The sequence below is a fragment of the Scomber japonicus genome, chromosome 24 (genome assembly GCF_027409825.1).
Source record: "Scomber japonicus isolate fScoJap1 chromosome 24, fScoJap1.pri, whole genome shotgun sequence".
NCBI classification, from domain to species: Eukaryota; Metazoa; Chordata; class Actinopteri; order Scombriformes; family Scombridae; genus Scomber; species Scomber japonicus.
This window is the reverse complement of record NC_070601.1, coordinates 1,648,783-1,665,614: the sequence shown is the minus strand read 5'-3', so window position 1 is coordinate 1,665,614 and position 16,832 is coordinate 1,648,783. Positions and strand designations below refer to the sequence as shown.

At 48.6% G+C, this 16,832-nt stretch overlaps 1 protein-coding gene across 1 annotated transcript in view; it reads right to left on the bottom strand.

The window, feature by feature from the left end:
• Positions 1 to 882: 882 nt before the first annotated feature.
• LOC128354604 (zinc finger protein GLI2-like) overlaps positions 883 to 16,832 on the bottom strand; it is an 18,931-nt gene continuing 2,981 nt past the window's right edge. Inside the window, exons 2-6 of the mRNA XM_053314828.1 lie at positions 14,408 to 14,557; positions 13,341 to 13,505; positions 12,506 to 12,784; positions 3,969 to 4,320; positions 883 to 3,032 (exon numbers count right to left, since the gene is read on the bottom strand). Of these exons, the coding sequence (XP_053170803.1) occupies positions 883 to 3,032; positions 3,969 to 4,320; positions 12,506 to 12,784; positions 13,341 to 13,505; positions 14,408 to 14,557 (3,096 nt within the window). The remainder of the gene's footprint in view (positions 3,033 to 3,968; positions 4,321 to 12,505; positions 12,785 to 13,340; positions 13,506 to 14,407; positions 14,558 to 16,832) is intronic.

Below are 16,832 nucleotides of genomic sequence, written 5' to 3'. Positions count from 1 at the left end.
AATTTACACATTTTAAATTGAATCATATGCACGTCATGCATACGTTGTGGCTGAGCCAGGCACTTAGTAAACCGATCTTACTGCAGACCTGTACAACAACTGAAATCATTCTGTTGTTCACATCGTATTTACTACCTAAGGCAGAGGTGTCAAACTAATTTTCATTCAAGGGCCACATACAGTACAATTTGATCTGATGTGGGCCGAATCATTAAAAAGATGGAAGGAAGGAAGGAAGGAAGGAAGGAAGGGAGGAAGGAGTCAAGGAGTGAAGGAAGGAAGGAAAAGAAGGAGGAGAAGGACGAGAAGACAGCAAGGAAGGAAGGAAGGAAGGAAGGAAAAGAAGACAGGAAGATAGGACAGGTGGAAGGAAGGAAGGAAGGAAAGAAGACAGAAAGGAAAGATGGAAGGAAGGAGTGAAGGAAGGGAGGGAGGAAGGAGTCAAGGAGTGAGGAAGGAAGGATGAAAGGAAAAATGGAAGGAAGGAAGGAAAAGAAAGAGGAGAAGGAAGGAAGGAATTAAGTAACAAAGAATCAAAAGAAGGGAGGAAAAGAAGACAGGAAGTGGGCCGGGGCGGACCCCTCGGCGGGCCGGATCTGGTCCACGGGCCGCATGTTTGACACCCCTGACCTAAGGCAAAAAAAACCCCAAAATATATGGCTTTTCAAAAAGATAGAAAACTGCCATTTTAAATAATTCACAATGAGACTGTACAAGAAAACATGAGTCGAACACTGCAGAGGCTTTTTGGCACACAATCACATCTGGTTCTTTAAATCACTTTCATTTGAAGTCTGTGGTTAAATGTTTATTGCCGATCAGGAGTTCAAAACTTCTGCAGATATGTTCCTGTCAGAGGAAACCGTTTGCTGCAACATGTGGCTAAGACATCAGGTTGAGGAACTTGCTCTCTTCTGCCAGAGCCGACAGCAAGGAGCTCATGTCTCCGATCGCCATGTTCCCCGTCCCCGCCGGCACCGACGGCAACGTGACCGAGTTCCTGGGTGTCGTCAGGCGGGACGAACTCCGGGACAAGCTCTGGAGCAGACCTGGACTCAGAGTGCCTGACATGAGGCTGGAGTGATCCCCGTCATCCAGCATGCTGTCAAAGTCTATCTGTGCCTGCTCCAGCACTGCGTTAGAGTCTGTGGTCCTGGCCGTCTGGCTGGTGCCTGAACTGGAAGCTGTTGCATCATTTTCAAACGGAGGTACATCCACCACACGATGGTCCAAGTTTCCATTGGACTCGAATACTTGGATCTGCCCCGTGTAGTACAGAGCGTTGTCGTCAGAGCTGTCGCCACAATGAAATCCAATAACTCCACTATTGGGTATGTTGGGAGTAGCATCTGGGTTGTGCCTTGTTTGCTGGGGAATCTTTGGCCTTGGAAGGTGCCTGTTTAAAGATTTAGGTTGTGCAGGAGGCCTTGGCTGGAGATGGCTCTGATTCCCAGCTTGCAAAGGACTCTGGGAGGGAATTTTACAGTTCTGCTGATCTGAAATCAGGATTGATTCTTCGCAGTCCTCGATTTTGACTTGCACAGACTGAAATCCAGCATCAGCAAAGTGCATGTCGACTGGCTCCTGTTTGCAGGTTAGCAGGCCCCCGTTGACCACCGTTGGATAAGTGGTGTTACCGTTTTTATCGTAGGGTCCGATGCCTTGCTTCAACATGTACTGAGAGCTAATTGCTTCGTTGAGATTTGACGACTGCTGAAATCTCTGCTGCTGGAGACAGTTTGCTCCTGGTTCAGCGTTTGGCTGTTTGTATCTCTGCAGGTTTTGAATCATCTGCTGGTTCGAGCTGAGATTGTTCTGGAAAGATCCAAAGTTCTGGTTCTGCTGGAGGAGCGCCAGGTTTCCACCGACCTGCAGTTTGGAGGGGTGCTGGGAGACGTCCAGAGGTCCCAAAGAGCTTTTGTTCCACTGAACGGATACGTTGGCCTTACTGCCCCTTGGGGAAGATGGACACGTCTGTTGCTGCTGCCCTGGACTCAGGCGGGAAGTGGCTAAAAGAGTCGGCGGGTTCATGTTGGTATCGACGACGGCCATCCTTCTCTGATAGTACGCCTGCTGCTGGAGAGGGTTTCCTTGGAAATCTTGATGTGTCGACACTCTGTTTGTCGCGTCTCCGTTCTCAGTTTTGAGGCGCTGCACCGCGTCACCCGGCAGCATCACGTCTTCCTCTGGTATGTCATTTGTCATCGTCTCCATGGCGACGTTCTCCGTAATGCTTGGCGGTCGCAGGCTGCAAGGGTAGCGGAGGAGACTGCCATCTGATCGCAGGAAGGTTTGATGAGATAGATGCTGCCGATCTGCTGCAGGAGGCGGACGGGGCTGCGCCGCTCCGCTCAGCGTTCCCATGCTGCTGTAGCGTTGCATCTGCGGCTGGCTGTGAGGATCTAGAGCCCCCCGTCTCACAGGGTCACTGGCTCGGCGGGGGATGTTTGACGGGACCTCATGGGGCATCAAGCTCCGTGTGGTGTAGCTGCTGTACTGCCTGGAGGACAGCCCATTGGTTGACGTGGGGGATTCCTGGAAGTCTCCGTACGTCTGGTGAGACTTCATCTTGTCTATATTTGGGAGAGGGGTAGGTGGGGTGCCCCCAGTGGCAGCAGCGTATTTAGCTTTGAGGCGGTAGTGCTGGGCAGGGGTCAGGCTAAGGATGCCAGTTAGGCTCTCTCCTCCGTACCTTCCTGATCCTCCGCTGCTTCCCCCGCACTGACTGGTCTGGCTGGAGCGTCGCGAGATGTCGGCAGAGATGGGGTCGTAGGAGTCGGCGGAGCTGATGTTGCTTGGGCGGTTAGCGCCGAACTGCGAGGCCTGACTGGAGCGCCGGCTTGAGTAGCAGGGGGAGATGCCCGAGGAACGGCGGCTGAGGGTGTAAACTGAGCTCAGGGTGCTGGAGGTGCTGTCGCGGCGCTCTGAAAGACTTCCCAGCAGAGTCATTTTACCGGAGCTCAGATCACCAAAGCCGGAACCAGGGAAGGACACAGGACCACCACCCATACTTGGACTTTCCAGGAGGGACCCTGAGGACAAATAGATAAAAAATGTTGGACACTTCTGTTGGATTCTCACCAATCGTACAACTCTACAGTCTTTTAGCCTCTTTTAGGACACAGTTTCCTTCTCTAATAAGCCCTCTGTACATGACCTCCCCAGCACCGAACAACTGATAGACAAAGTTAGTGACTTTCAGGTGAAGAAAGTGAAACATTTAGAAGTTGAAGAGAAATATATTTTCCTCAGGAATTGGTGGAGACCAAAGTAGAGTTAAAAGTAGAGTGAATATTGGCCTTAAGTCCAGTAGGTGGACAAAAACACGACTCTAAATGAATGCTGTTGCTCTAGAAAACTTTTTAAAGGGTAATAATCTTCTTTTAGCTCCAGTTTCGACTCTACCAACCCCAAATCAGTCTCTTTAGCTGGTGAAGGAAGAGGATCATCTAGCACAGGGGTGTCAAACATGCAGCCCGTGGGCCAGAACCGGCCCGTCGAGGAGTCAAATCCGGCCCGCTTTGCTTCCTGTCGTCTCTTCCTCCCTTTCTTCCTTCCATCTTTCCTACCTGTCCTGTCATGTCTTCTCTTCCTGTCCTGTCTTCCTTCCTTCCTTCCTTCCTTCCATCCATCTGTCTTTCTTTCCTTCCATCTTTCCTTCCTTCCTCACTTTCTTCCTTCCTTCTTTCCTTCCGTTCTTCCATCTTTCCTTCCTTTCTTTATTTCTTTCTTTCCTGTCTTCTCTTCTCTTCCTTCCTTCCTTCCTTCCTTCCTTCCATCTGTCTTTCCTTCCTTTCTTCCTTCCATCTTTCCTTCCTTCCTTTATTTTTTTTAAGGATCCGGCCCACATAAGATCAAATTAGGCTGTATGTGGCCCTTGAATGAAGATGAGTTTGACACCCCTGATCTAGCAACTAGTCTCCACCTTTATCTGTAAAATCGATCAGTGGAGCTTCTGAAGGACTCACCGGTTGCTGGTATGGGTGGCAGCTTGGTGCCGGCGGCCAGCGGTGTTGGGTTGGCGGCCCATCGACACGAGTCCCTCACTGTCTTCAGCTTCTCCTTCTTCAGATGCTCCAGGTGCTGGCAGGTGCTGAGCTGCTTCCGAAAGTGGAGGCCCATCGCCGCCGCGACCCCACCGTGGGAATCGTCGAAACCAAAGGACTCCACGAAGGGCAGTTCGTCCAAGGTGCTGAGGTCCCCCAGGCTTCCCCCGCTGTGCGCCGCCATTTCTACTCCACTGTCATTGTTGGTGGTACTGCCAAGTGGTGATGGTTCGCTGCTACATGATGACTGACCGCCAGGGCTGGACTGATACATCTAGAAAGAAAGACGGTGGATGGAGAGAAGATGAAGAAAGAAAAAAAAGAGCATGAGAGAAGTAGGAGAGCAGCGACTTTTTGTCCTGAAAACTGTTTTTCTTTTTACCAGAACAAAAGTGGAACAGTGGTTAACATGGCATGAAGAACAGTGAATCTGTCTTTCCTTCCTTTCTTCCTTCCATCTTTCCTTCCTTCTTTTCTTCCTTCCATCTTTCCTTCTTTCTGTCTTTCCTTCCTTTCTTCCTTCCATCTTTCCTTCCTTCCTTTCTTCCTTACATTCTTCCTTACACAGTGGTTAAACATGGCATGAAGAACAGTGAATCATTGAGTCTTTTATCCTCCCCCAGCTTAATTGTAAATAATGAGTGTTTTTTTGGGATGGGGGTTAAGAGGTGGGGGTGCACCACAGATTACAGGCTGTCTTAGTCTGTCTGTGAATTAGAAATGGGCAGGATGAAAGGCTGCTGGAGCCCGAGCCAGAGCGCCGGGCCAATCATCACGAGATGTGATCACGTTGTCTTTCCTGCAGCGGCTGCGTGAACAGTTCTGTAGGTATGAAACGTTTCTTGTCACAGTTTCATGTTTCAGTAAATAGACTCGCAGGCTTTTTAATCACCTGACTCGACTCAAAACTTTTAATTTGCTGGTTTTAAAAGATTGATATCAGGCAGCTCAGTTTGTTACACATTGTCTAAGAAGGGAGGAAGGAAGGTAAGGAAGGAAAGGAAGGGAGGAGAAAAGAAGAAAGGAAGGAGAGAGGGAGAAAGGAAAGAAGGACAGAGGAAAGCTGGAAGGAAGGAAGGGAGGAAAGAGAGAGGAAGGAAAGAAAGAGAGGAGGAGGAAGCACAGACAGAAGGAAGCAAGGGAGGAAGGAAGGAAGGAGGAAAGAAGGAGGGAAGGAGGAAGGAAGGAAGGACAGAAGGAAGGAAGAAAGGGGGATAGAGGAAGGAAAGAAGAAAGGGAGGAAAGAGAGAGGAAGGAAAGAAAGAGAGAAGGAGGGAGGGAGGAAGGAAGGAAGGAAGAAGGAAGGAAGAGAGAATGAGGGAGGGAGGACAGAAGGAAGGAAGGAAGGAAGAGAGAAGGAGGGAGGGAGGAAGGAAGGACAGAAGGAAGGAAGAAAGAGAGAAGGAGGGAGGGATCGTCCTCCCGGGTCAAATTGACCCATCTGTTATGACTGTTCCTTCCTTCCTTCCTTCCTTCATTCCTTCCTTCCTTCTGCGCTTCCTCTCTCCTTCTCTCTTTCTTCCCTTCCTCCATCTCCCTTTCTTCCTTCCTTCTGTCCTTCCTCCCCCCTACCTTCCTCTCTTTCTTCTTCTGTCCTTCTGTCCACCTTCCCTCCTACCTTCCTTCCTTCCTTCCTTTCTTCCTTCCTTCCTGCCTTCCTTCCTTTTAATTTGCTGGTTTGTTACGCATAGTCTAACAGTCTTCTACTAGGACAATAATGTTTCTGCATCTCTCTCTCTCTCTCTCTCTCTCTCTCTCTCTCTCTCTGTGTGACTCGGCCTCCGGATCCTCTCACACTCTCTCTAATATATTCAGTGTTAAAAAGCCGTCTTGATCACAGCTTGATAGTCGGCTCTGTTTGCACACAGCTCCGAAACCAATTCCCAGTGTTTGAATATTAATCCTGGAGTGTCTTTTATCAGGTTCAGGCTCTCTGACGGCTGTTTGATATCCACTCTGCTGCCTCCACGGTAGCTTTAAACTGCCTCCTTCCTTCCTTCCCTTCCTCCCTCCCTTCCTTCTCTCCTTCTATCCACTCTGCTGCCTCCACGGTAGCTTTAAACTGCCTCCTTCCTTCCTTCCCTTCCTTCCTCCTTCCTTCTCTCCTTCTATCCACTCTGCTGCCTCCACGGTAGCTTCAAACTGCCTCCTTCCTTCCTTCCCTTCCTCCCTCCCTTCCTTCTCTCCTTCTATCCACTCTGCTGCCTCCACGGTAGCTTTAAACTGCCTCCTTCCTTCCTTCCCTTCCTCCCTCCCTTCCTTCTCTCCTTCTATCCACTCTGCTGCCTCCACGGTAGCTTTAAACTGCCTCCTTCCTTCCTTCCCTTCCTCCCTCCCTTCCTTCTCTCCTTCTATCCACTCTGCTGCCTCCACGGTAGCTTTAAACTGCCTCCTTCCTTCCTTCCCTTCCTCCCTCCCTTCCTTCTCTCCTTCTATCCACTCTGCTGCCTCCACGGTAGCTTTAAACTGCCTCCTTCCTTCCTTCCCTTCCTTCCTCCCTTCCTTCTCTCCTTCTATCCACTCTGCTGCCTCCACGGTAGCTTTAAACTGCCTCCTTCCTTCCTTCCCTTCCTCCCTCCCTTCCTTCTCTCCTTCTATCCACTCTGCTGCCTCCACGGTAGCTTTAAACTGCCTCCTTCCTTCCTTCCCTTCCTTCCTCCCTTCCTTCTCTCCTTCTATCCACTCTGCTGCCTCCACGGTAGCTTTAAACTGCCTCCTTCCTTCCTTCCCTTCCTCCCTTCCTTCCTCCCTTCCTTCTCTCCTTCTATCCACTCTGCTGCCTCCACGGTAGCTTTAAACTGCTTCCTTCCTTCCTTCCCTTCCTCCCTCCCTTCCTTCTCTCCTTCTATCCACTCTGCTGCCTCCACGGTAGCTTTAAACTGCCTCCTTCCTTCCTTCCCTTCCTCCCTCCCTTCCTTCTCTCCTTCTATCCACTCTGCTGCCTCCACGGTAGCTTTAAACTGCTTCCTTCCTTCCTTCCCTTCCTTCCTCCCTTCCTTCTCTCCTTCTATCCACTCTGCTGCCTCCACGGTAGCTTCAAACTGCCTCCTTCCTTCCTTCCCTTCCTTCCTCCCTTCCTTCTCTCCTTCTATTCACTCTGCTGCCTCCACGGTAGCTTTAAACTGCTTCCTTCCTTCCTTCCCTTCCTCCCTCCCTTCCTTCTCTCCTTCTATCCACTCTGCTGCCTCCACGGTAGCTTTAAACTGCCTCCTTCCTTCCTTCCCTTCCTCCCTCCCTTCCTTCTCTCCTTCTATCCACTCTGCTGCCTCCACGGTAGCTTTAAACTGCCTCCTTCCGTCCTTCCCTTCCTCCCTCCCTTCCTTCTCTCCTTCTATCCACTCTGCTGCCTCCACGGTAGCTTTAAACTGCCTCCTTCCTTCCTTCCCTTCCTCCCTCCCTTCCTTCTCTCCTTCTATCCACTCTGCTGCCTCCACGGTAGCTTTAAACTGCCTCCTTCCTTCCTTCCCTTCCTCCCTCCCTTCCTTCTCTCCTTCTATCCACTCTGCTGCCTCCACGGTAGCTTTAAACTGCCTCCTTCCTTCCTTCCCTTCCTCCCTCCCTTCCTTCTCTCCTTCTATCCACTCTGCTGCCTCCACGGTAGCTTTAAACTGCCTCCTTCCTTCCTTCCCTTCCTCCCTCCCTTCCTTCTCTCCTTCTATCCACTCTGCTGCCTCCACGGTAGCTTTAAACTGCTTCCTTCCTTCCTTCCCTTCCTTCCTCCCTTCCTTCTCTCCTTCTATCCACTCTGCTGCCTCCACGGTAGCTTTAAACTGCCCCCTTCCTTCCTTCCCTTCCTCCCTCCCTTCCTTCTCTCCTTCTATCCACTCTGCTGCCTCCACGGTAGCTTTAAACTGCCTCCTTCCTTCCTTCCCTTCCTCCCTCCCTTCCTTCTCTCCTTCTATCCACTCTGCTGCCTCCACGGTAGCTTTAAACTGCTTCCTTCCTTCCTTCCCTTCCTTCCTCCCTTCCTTCTCTCCTTCTATGCACTCTGCTGCCTCCACGGTAGCTTTAAACTGCCTCCTTCCTTCCTTCCCTCCCTCCCTCCCTTCCTTCTCTCCTTCTATCCACTCTGCTGCCTCCACGGTAGCTTTAAACTGCCTCCTTCCTTCCTTCCCTTCCTCCCTCCCTTCCTTCTCTCCTTCTATCCACTCTGCTGCCTCCACGGTAGCTTTAAACTGCCTCCTTCCTTCCTTCCCTTCCTCCCTCCCTTCCTTCTCTCCTTCTATCCACTCTGCTGCCTCCACGGTAGCTTTAAACTGCCTCCTTCCTTCCTTCCCTTCCTCCCTCCCTTCCTTCTCTCCTTCTATCCACTCTGCTGCCTCCACGGTAGCTTTAAACTGCCTCCTTCCTTCCTTCCCTTCCTCCCTCCCTTCCTTCTCTCCTTCTATCCACTCTGCTGCCTCCACGGTAGCTTTAAACTGCCTCCTTCCTTCCTTCCCTTCCTCCCTCCCTTCCTTCTCTCCTTCTATCCACTCTGCTGCCTCCACGGTAGCTTTAAACTGCCTCCTTCCTTCCTTCCCTTCCTCCCTCCCTTCCTTCTCTCCTTCTATCCACTCTGCTGCCTCCACGGTAGCTTTAAACTGCCTCCTTCCTTCCTTCCCTTCCTCCCTCCCTTCCTTCTCTCCTTCTATCCACTCTGCTGCCTCCACGGTAGCTTTAAACTGCCTCCTTCCTTCCTTCCCTTCCTCCCTCCTTCCTCCTTTCTTTTCTTCCTTCCTTCTTCCCTCTTTCTTTGCTCCTTCCATCCTTCCATCCTTCCTTCCTTCCTTGAATTTGAATTTATTGTATGCAAAGCAGTCTGTTCGCTCCTAATCACTCCTGTGGTTCCCCTGAGAGAAGGTGTCTGTTTGGTCTGATCCTTCCTTCCTTCCTTCCTTTCTTCCTTCCCTAATCACTCCTGTGGTTTCCCTGAGAGAAGGTGTCTGTTTGGTCTGATGATAATTTTCTCATGTTGTAAAACACAAGAAAGGAAATTAATCCCACCAAAAACAAAGGCGCACTGCTTCAATGAAACACCTGCTTTTCTTTTTTCTTTTTTTTTTCCTCCTGTTTTCTTGTTTTTAATCATTTGGCAAGAATAAGAAAGGCTTTTGAACTTTTCTTGCTTGAATGAAGGAGCGTGCCTTGAATTTTTTTTTTTTTTTTTTTGGTTCATTTCTTTGTGAAGAGTAATTGTCCATTTGTGTACCAGCAGCACATGCTTGGTTTTACATAGTAGCCTCCTGAGGCCTGTACTACGAAGCTGGATTTACATACCCAGGATATCTCTCCGTTACCTGGGTTGATTTACCCAGACATTCACAATCCTGATAAGCGGTACTACGAAGCTGGTTATCAACTCGGTAATTGAACCCAGGGTTTTCCAATCTGGATCTCTGCGCGCTCACATAAAGGGGAGGAGTCTGCAGCGTCTGACCAATCACAAACATGCAGAAACCCTACAGAGCTACTTTACCCTTTACCATGGAGGAGCAGACAATTTTTATTCATAAATATGAAGAATTCAAACATCATCCAGGCCAAAAGCAACTCTGTTGCTGCAGCAAAAGCCAGGAAGGAGTGCTGGCAGAAAATTGCCGACTCTGTTAATGTGTAAATTCATGAGATCATACAATATTAATATATCAGACAATATAAACGGACACTCTGATCACACAATGTCACTTTATTACGGCACAGACGTTTGGGGCAGAGCGCTTCCTCAGTGCCCTTCCTCTCATAGAGACATAAGGGCCGTTTCCACTGAAGAAGTTCCTGGAACTATTAGAGGGACAGGAACTTTACAGGAACCTTCCTCTCACTCGGCCCTGTCCACCGCTGTGTCTCCACTGAGAGAGCCGAGTGAGAGGAAGTTCCAATCAGCACCCAAGAGTTTTTCGAGGCCGTTCTGAGTACCTACTCCGAGGCAGGGACTCGCTTAGCCCCTGTAAAAGTTCAGGAACCCTGTCCTTTGGAGGCGGTTCCTGCGGTGGAGACACGAACCAACGACCACGGCCCCGTAAAATTACCCCGAAGTTCCTGCGGTGGAAACGGCCCTATTAAGTTAGTTTAATATGTGGTGGTGCTTTTATACTCGTTGATCTCTTATCCAGAACATTAGCCGTTCAGCATCAGTTACCATGGTGATTTACCCCGGTAAGAAGTGAACCAGCGTCGTAGGACGGAAAACCCAGGGTTAACCCTGAAGTTACCTCGATAAGAGAAAATCCAACTTCGTAGTACAGACCTCATTTCCTTCCTTCCTACCATCTTTCCTTCCTGTCTTGTCTTCCTTCTTTTCTTTCCATTTGTCCTTCTTCCCTTCCTCCCTACCATCTTGTCTTTCATTCCTTCCTTCCTTCCTTCCTGTCTTCTCTTACTTCTTTTCCTTCCTTCTTACCATCTTGTCTTTCATTCCTTCTCTCCTTTCTCTTTCTTGTCTCCTTCCTTCCTTCTTTCCTTCCTGTGTTTTCTCTTACTACTTTTCCTCCCTTACATCTCTTCCCTCTTTCCTTCCATCTTTATGTAAAATGGCAAAAATGTCCTTCCTTCCTTCCTTCCTTCCAGTCTTGTCTTCCTTCTTTTCCTTCCATGTGTCCTTCCTTCCTTCCTTCCTTCCTTCCTTCCTCCCTCCCTCCCTTCCTTCCTTCCTGTCTTGTCTTCCTTCTTTTCCTTCCATTTGTCCTTCCTTCCTTCCTTCCTTCCATCTTTCCTTCCTGTCTTGTCTTCCTTCTTTTCCTTCCTTCTTACCATCTTGTCTTTCATTCCTTCTCTCCTTGTCTTCCTTCTTTTCCTTCCTTTTGTCCTTCTTTCCTTCCTTCCTACCATCTTTCCTGCCTTCCTTCCTTCCTTCCTTCCTTCTTTCCTCCATTCTTTCCTTCCTGTCTCCTCTTACTTCTTTTCCTTCCTTCCTACCATCTTGTCTTTCCGTCCTTCCTCCCTCCCATCTTTCCTTCCTGTCTTGTCTTCCTTCTTTTCCTTCCTTCTTACCATCTTGTCTTTCATTCCTTCTCTCCTTGTCTTCCTTCTTTTCCTTCCTTTTGTCCTTCTTTCCTTCCTTCCTACCATCTTTCCTGCCTTCCTTTCTTCCTTCCTTCCTTCTTTCCTCCATTCTTTCCTTCCTGTCTTGTCTTCCTTCTTTTCCTTCCTTCCTTCATTCCTTCTTTCCTTCCTTCCTCCCTTCCTTCTTTCCTCCCATCTTTCCTTCCTTTTTTCCTTCCTTTTGTCCTTCTTTTCCTTCCTTCCTACCATCTTGTCTTTCCGTCCTTCCTCCCTCCCATCTTTCCTTCCTGTCTTGTCTTCCTTCTTTTCCTTCCTTCCTTCCTTCCTTCCTTCCTTCCTTCTTTCCTTCCATCTTTCCTTCCTTTTTTCCTTCCTTTTGTCCTTCTTTCCTTCCTCCCTACCATCTTGTCTTTCATTCTTTCTTTTCTTTTGTCCTTTCTTTCTTTCTTTTTGTATTTCCTTCCTTCCTTCCTTCCTCCATTCTTACCTTCCTGTATTTTCTCTTACTTCTTTTCCTCCCTTACTTCTCTTCCCTCTTTCCTTCCATCTTTATATAAAATGGCAAAAAAAATGGCACAGAATATCCAAAATTAAAGGTTCAAACCAGCAAAAATATGGTGAAAGATGGCATGAAAAGGTGAAAGATGGCGTAATAATCCGTAGCTTAGCTCACCTTAGTAACGTCTGTCCGTGAGGAGAGTCGGAAAAAGGAAGAGAAATGAAGAGAAGCAAGCAGAGGTTAGGATAAAGAGGCATGCTGTTAATGCTGCTGTTAATGTAGCAGTAGCTGTTAGTAAAGAGAAATGTACAGATTTATACTGCAGTCATTTAACCTTCCTGTCGTCCTCCCCGTCTGTTTCGACTGTTCCTTCCTTCCTTCCTTCCTTCCCTCCCTCCTTCCTTCATCTGTTCTTTCTCCCTCCTTCCTTCCTCCCTCCTTTCTTCCTCCCTCATTTCCTTCCTCCTTCTGTCCTTCCTCCCTCCATCCCCCTTTCTTCCTTCCTTCCTTCCTCTCTTTATTCCATCTTTCCCTCCTGTCTTCTTTTCCTTCTTTCCTTCTTTCCTCCCCTTACCTTCTTTCCTCCCCTTACCTTCTTTCCCTCCTTCCTTCTTTCCTTCCTTCCTTTCTCCCCTTACCTTCCTTCCTTCTTTCCTACCTTGCTTCCTTCCTTCCTTCCCTCCCTCCCTCCCTCTTTTCCTTCCTTCCTTCCTTCTTTCCTCCCTCCCTCCTTCTTTCTTTCTTTCATCCCCTTATTTTCCCTCCTTCCTCCTTCCCTTCCTCCCTCCTCCCTTTCTCCCTCCTCCCTTACTCCTTCCCTCCCTCCCTCCTTCCTTCTTTCCTCCTTTCCCTCCTTCCTTCCTTCCCTCCGTCCTTTCCTCCCTCCCTCCCTCCCTCCCTCCCTCCTTCCTTTCCTTCCTTTCCTTCCCTTGAGGACAACAGGAGTGTTAACAGAATTAATATATGAGCTCTCTCTCACCACAGAGTTTTCCGTCTTGATGGATTTGACGTGCAGGTAGTCCTCCACTCCTCTAGGGGAGCTGCTGTCTGATATCTTGTCCTCTCTCTGGATTCTGTCTCTGTGTCCCGTCTCGTTCTCTCCGTTCTCTCGGGGCGCCGGCGGTCTGGGCGGCACGTCGCTGCGCTGCTTCTTGGTGACGTGAGCTTCGGGGCCGTGCACAGTCTTCACGTGCTTCCTGAGAGAGCTGGGGTCCGTGTAGCGCTTCGTACAGCCGGGGATCTTACACACGTACGGCTTCTGTAGAGGAAACGAAGAGGATAAACAGTGATTAAGGGAGGAAGGAAAAGAGAGAGGAAGGAAAGGAGGGAGGAAGGAAGCGAGGAAAGGGAGCGAGGAAGCCAGGAAAATGAAGGGAGGAAGGAGGGAAGGAAGGAAGTGAAGGAAGGAAAGAAAGCACAGAGAAAAGAAGAAAGGAAGGAGAGAGGGAGAAAGGAAAGAAGGACAGACGAAAGAAGGAAGGGAGGAAGGACAGGAAGGAAGGAGAAGGAAGGAAGAAAGGGGGATGGAGGAAGGACGGACAGAAGGGAGGAAGGAAGGAAGGAAGGAGGAAAGAAGGAGGGAGGAAGGAAGGAAGGAGGGACAGAAGGAAGGAAGAAAGGGGGATTGAGGAAGGAAAGAAGAAAGGGAGGAAGGAAAGAAAGACAGAAGTAGGGAGGGAGGGAGGAACACACAAACACTCGTCCACACCTGTGAGAGAGGAAGGAGGAGGAAGGAGGAAGGAAGGAAGGAAGGAAGGAAGGAAGGAGGAATGAAGAGAAGGAAAGAAGGAAGGAAGGAGGAAGGAAGTATATACCTCGTTGGAGTGAGTCCGGTTCTGGTGTTTGGCTCGGTCCGAAGCGTTGGAGAAAGCTTTGTTGCAGCCTTCGTGCTCACAGACGTACGGTTTCTCTCCCGTGTGAGAGCGGAGGTGAGTTTTGAGATTCTCCAGACGGGAGTATGCCTTCGAGCAGCCTTCAAACTGCAGAGAGAGAGAGAGGAGGAGGAAGAAAGAGAAGAAGAAGAAGAGAGGAGGAAGTTATTATCACTACAAGCAAAGTACAGCTGAGACACATTTTAACCAGATGATGGCGCTCAAAATTCAAAATTCCTTCTGTCCTTTCTCCCTCCTTTCCTTCCTTTTCCACCCTCCTTTCCTTCCTTCCTTTCTTCCTTCTTCCCTTTCCTTCCTTCTCTCCTCCCTTCCTTTCTTCCCTTCTTTCCTCCCTCCTTTCGTCCCTTCCTTTCTTCCTCCCTTCCTTCCTTCCTCCCTCCCTCCCTCCCTCCCTCCTTTCCTTCCTTCCTTCCTCCCTCCTTTCCTTCTTCCTTCTCTCCTTCATTCTTCCTCCCTTCCACCCTCCCTTCCTTCCTTCCCTCCTTTCCTTCCTTCTTCCTCCCTTCCCCTTCCCTTCCTTCTTTCCTTCTTCCTCCTTTCCTTCCTTTCTTCCTTCCTTCCTTCCTTCCTTCCTTCCCTCTTTACTCCTTTCCTTCCTCCCTCCCTCCCTCCCTGTTACTCCTTCCCTTTCCTTCCTTTTTATTTTCACATTTTAACCCTGATCTCCATGGTAACCAGATGAAATGTAATATTTAGAACAATAGTATTCCATTAGCTTTATTTAATATAAAAGTTATAATGTAAGATCATGCCTCCCTCCCTCCCTCCCTCCCTCCCTCCCTTCCTAACCTTCCTTGACTCAAGGAGGGTTAATAGTTATAAACTGTGAGGAGGAGAAGAAGACAGAAATCCAGCTGTGACAAAAAAAAAGCTGCAGAAACATGTACAGTAGCCAGTGTTTATAGAGCCGAGGGGGGGTTTGAGGGGGGGTTAAGGGGTTAGGGTGGGGGGGGGTTGTTTGGGGTCACGCAGGGCCACCCGTTACCCACCGTGCACTTGTGTGGTTTCTCCCCCGTGTGTCGGCGCATGTGAACCACCAGCATGTACTGAGCTTTGAAGGGTTTCTGCTCCCTGGAACATTCCTCCCAGCGGCACACGAACTCCTTCTTCTCCCCGTGGATGTGGTCGTTATTGATGTGCTGTGGAAGGACACACACACACACACAGAGACACACACACACACACACACACACACACACACACACACAGACACACACACACACACACAGAGACACACACGCACACACACACAGACACACACACAGACACACACACGGACACACACATACAGAGGATGATTTAACCTTTGTGTCGTCCTCCCGTCTGTTGTGACTGATCCTTCTTTCCTTCCTTCCTTCCTTCCTTCCTTCCTTCCTTCCTTCCTTCCTTCCTTCCTCCCTCCCTCCCTCCCTCCCTCCCCTTCCTTCCTTCCTTCCTTCCTTTCCTTTTTCCTTCCTTCCTTCTGTCCTTCCTTCCTTCCTTCCTTCCTTCCTTCCTTCCTTCCTTCCTTCCTTCCTTCCTTCCTCCCTCCCTCCCTCCCTCCCTCCCCTTCCTTCCTTCCTTCCTTCCTTTCCTTTTTCCTTCCTTCCTTCTGTCCTTCCTTCCTTCCTCCCTCCCTCCTTCCTTCCTTCCTTCCTTCCTTCCTTCCTTCCCTTACTTCTTCCCGCCCTCTTTTTTTTTACTCCTCCTCCTCTTCCTTCTGCATTGCCCTCTGTCTGTCTGTCTCTCCGTCTCTCTTCCTCTTCCTCTTCCTCCTCCTTCAACCCTCCTCCTCCTCCTCCTCCTTCAACCCTCCTCCTCCTCCTCCTCCTTCAACCCTCCTCCTCCTCCTCCTCCTCCTCTTCTTCTTCTTCCCCCCCCCCCCCCCCCCTCCTCCTCCTCTCTCTCTAATCCTCTCACCCTCTCCTCCTCTTTTCTCTCTCTGCTTCAGTGGAAGTGAGGAATTCTTTAAGACCCTTTTTAAAGCTTCATGTTTTCTATCGTTCAGGCTGGAAATCAACATTTATCAGATTTATGTTGATATTTTTATACTTTGGACAAACTTTGTAGCAGGATATATAAAGAAGAAGTGACTTTATGTTCACTAAATGTCAGAATTTGCTGCTTTTCTCATTATAAACTGAATATTTTTGGGGTTTTGGACTTTTGAAATATCATTTTTCAGTATTTTATGACATTTTATGAACTAAATAATGAATCTGTTAATTAACTAATCAGAATAAATAAACATTGGAGGACTTTGATGGATGATAAATACTTTTAGTAGAGGTGATTTGATTTAACCCTCCTGTTGTGCTCAGGTCAACAAAGGAAGGAAGGAAGGAAGGAAGGAAGGAAGGAAGGAAGGAACGAACGAACAAAATGAGGAAGGAACGAAGGAAGGAAGGAAGGAAGGAAATGAGGAAGGAAGGAACGAAGGAAGGGAGGAAAGAGGAAAGAAGGAAGTGGGGAAAGAAGGAAATGAGGAAAGAAGGAAGTGGGGAAAGAAGGAAATGAGGAATGAACGAAGGAAGGGAGGAAAGACGGAAATGAGGAAGGAACGAAGGAAGGGAGGAAAGAAGGAAATGAGGAAGGAACGAAGGAAGGGAGGAAAGAAGGAAATGAGGAAGGAACGAAGGAAGGGAGGAAAGGAGGAAAGAAGGAAGGAAGGAAGGAAGGAAATGAGGAAGGAAGGAAGGAAGGGAGGAAAGAGGAAGGAAGTGAGAAAAAAGCAAATGAGGAACGAAGGAAGTAACGAAGGAAGGAAGTAAGGAGAAGAAAGAAGGTATAAGGGAGGAAGGAAGGAACAGTCAAAAGAGATAGGGTCAATTTGACCCGGGAGCACAACAGGAGGGTTAAAAGTTGATTTAAAATAAGGAGCAGCAATTTTGATGATCAATTAATCATTTAGGTCTTCTTTTTAAACCTTTACATTCTGTTCAGGGTCAAATTTAACTCATTTTTTTACATTTAAGAGCTGTAAAATCACCATAAACACATTTATGTTAGCTGGATTTTTCATAATATGACTCAAAATATATAAAAATATAAATAAAATGCAGCTTATACACATTTTCAAATATGCTTATATATAAATTTGACCAGCATGTGAAGGGTTAAATTTAACCCTTAAACAGACAACGTGCACCAGGAGATACAGACTCTTTTAACCTTCCTGTTGTCCTCCCGGGTCCTTCCTCTGTCCTTCCTTCCTTCCTTCCTTCCTTCCTTCCTCAGATCTAAGTTCAGCTGTTAGGGTAAATGTTCCCTCCTTCTGTCCTTTCTTCCTTCCTTCATCTGTCCTTCCTTCCTTCATCTGTTCTTCCTCCCTCCCTCCCTCCCTCCCTCTTTTCCATCCTTCCTTTCCTCCCTCTTTTCCATCCTTCCTTTCCTTCCTTCTTCCTCCCTTCCTTCCCTTCTTCCCTCCTTTCCTTC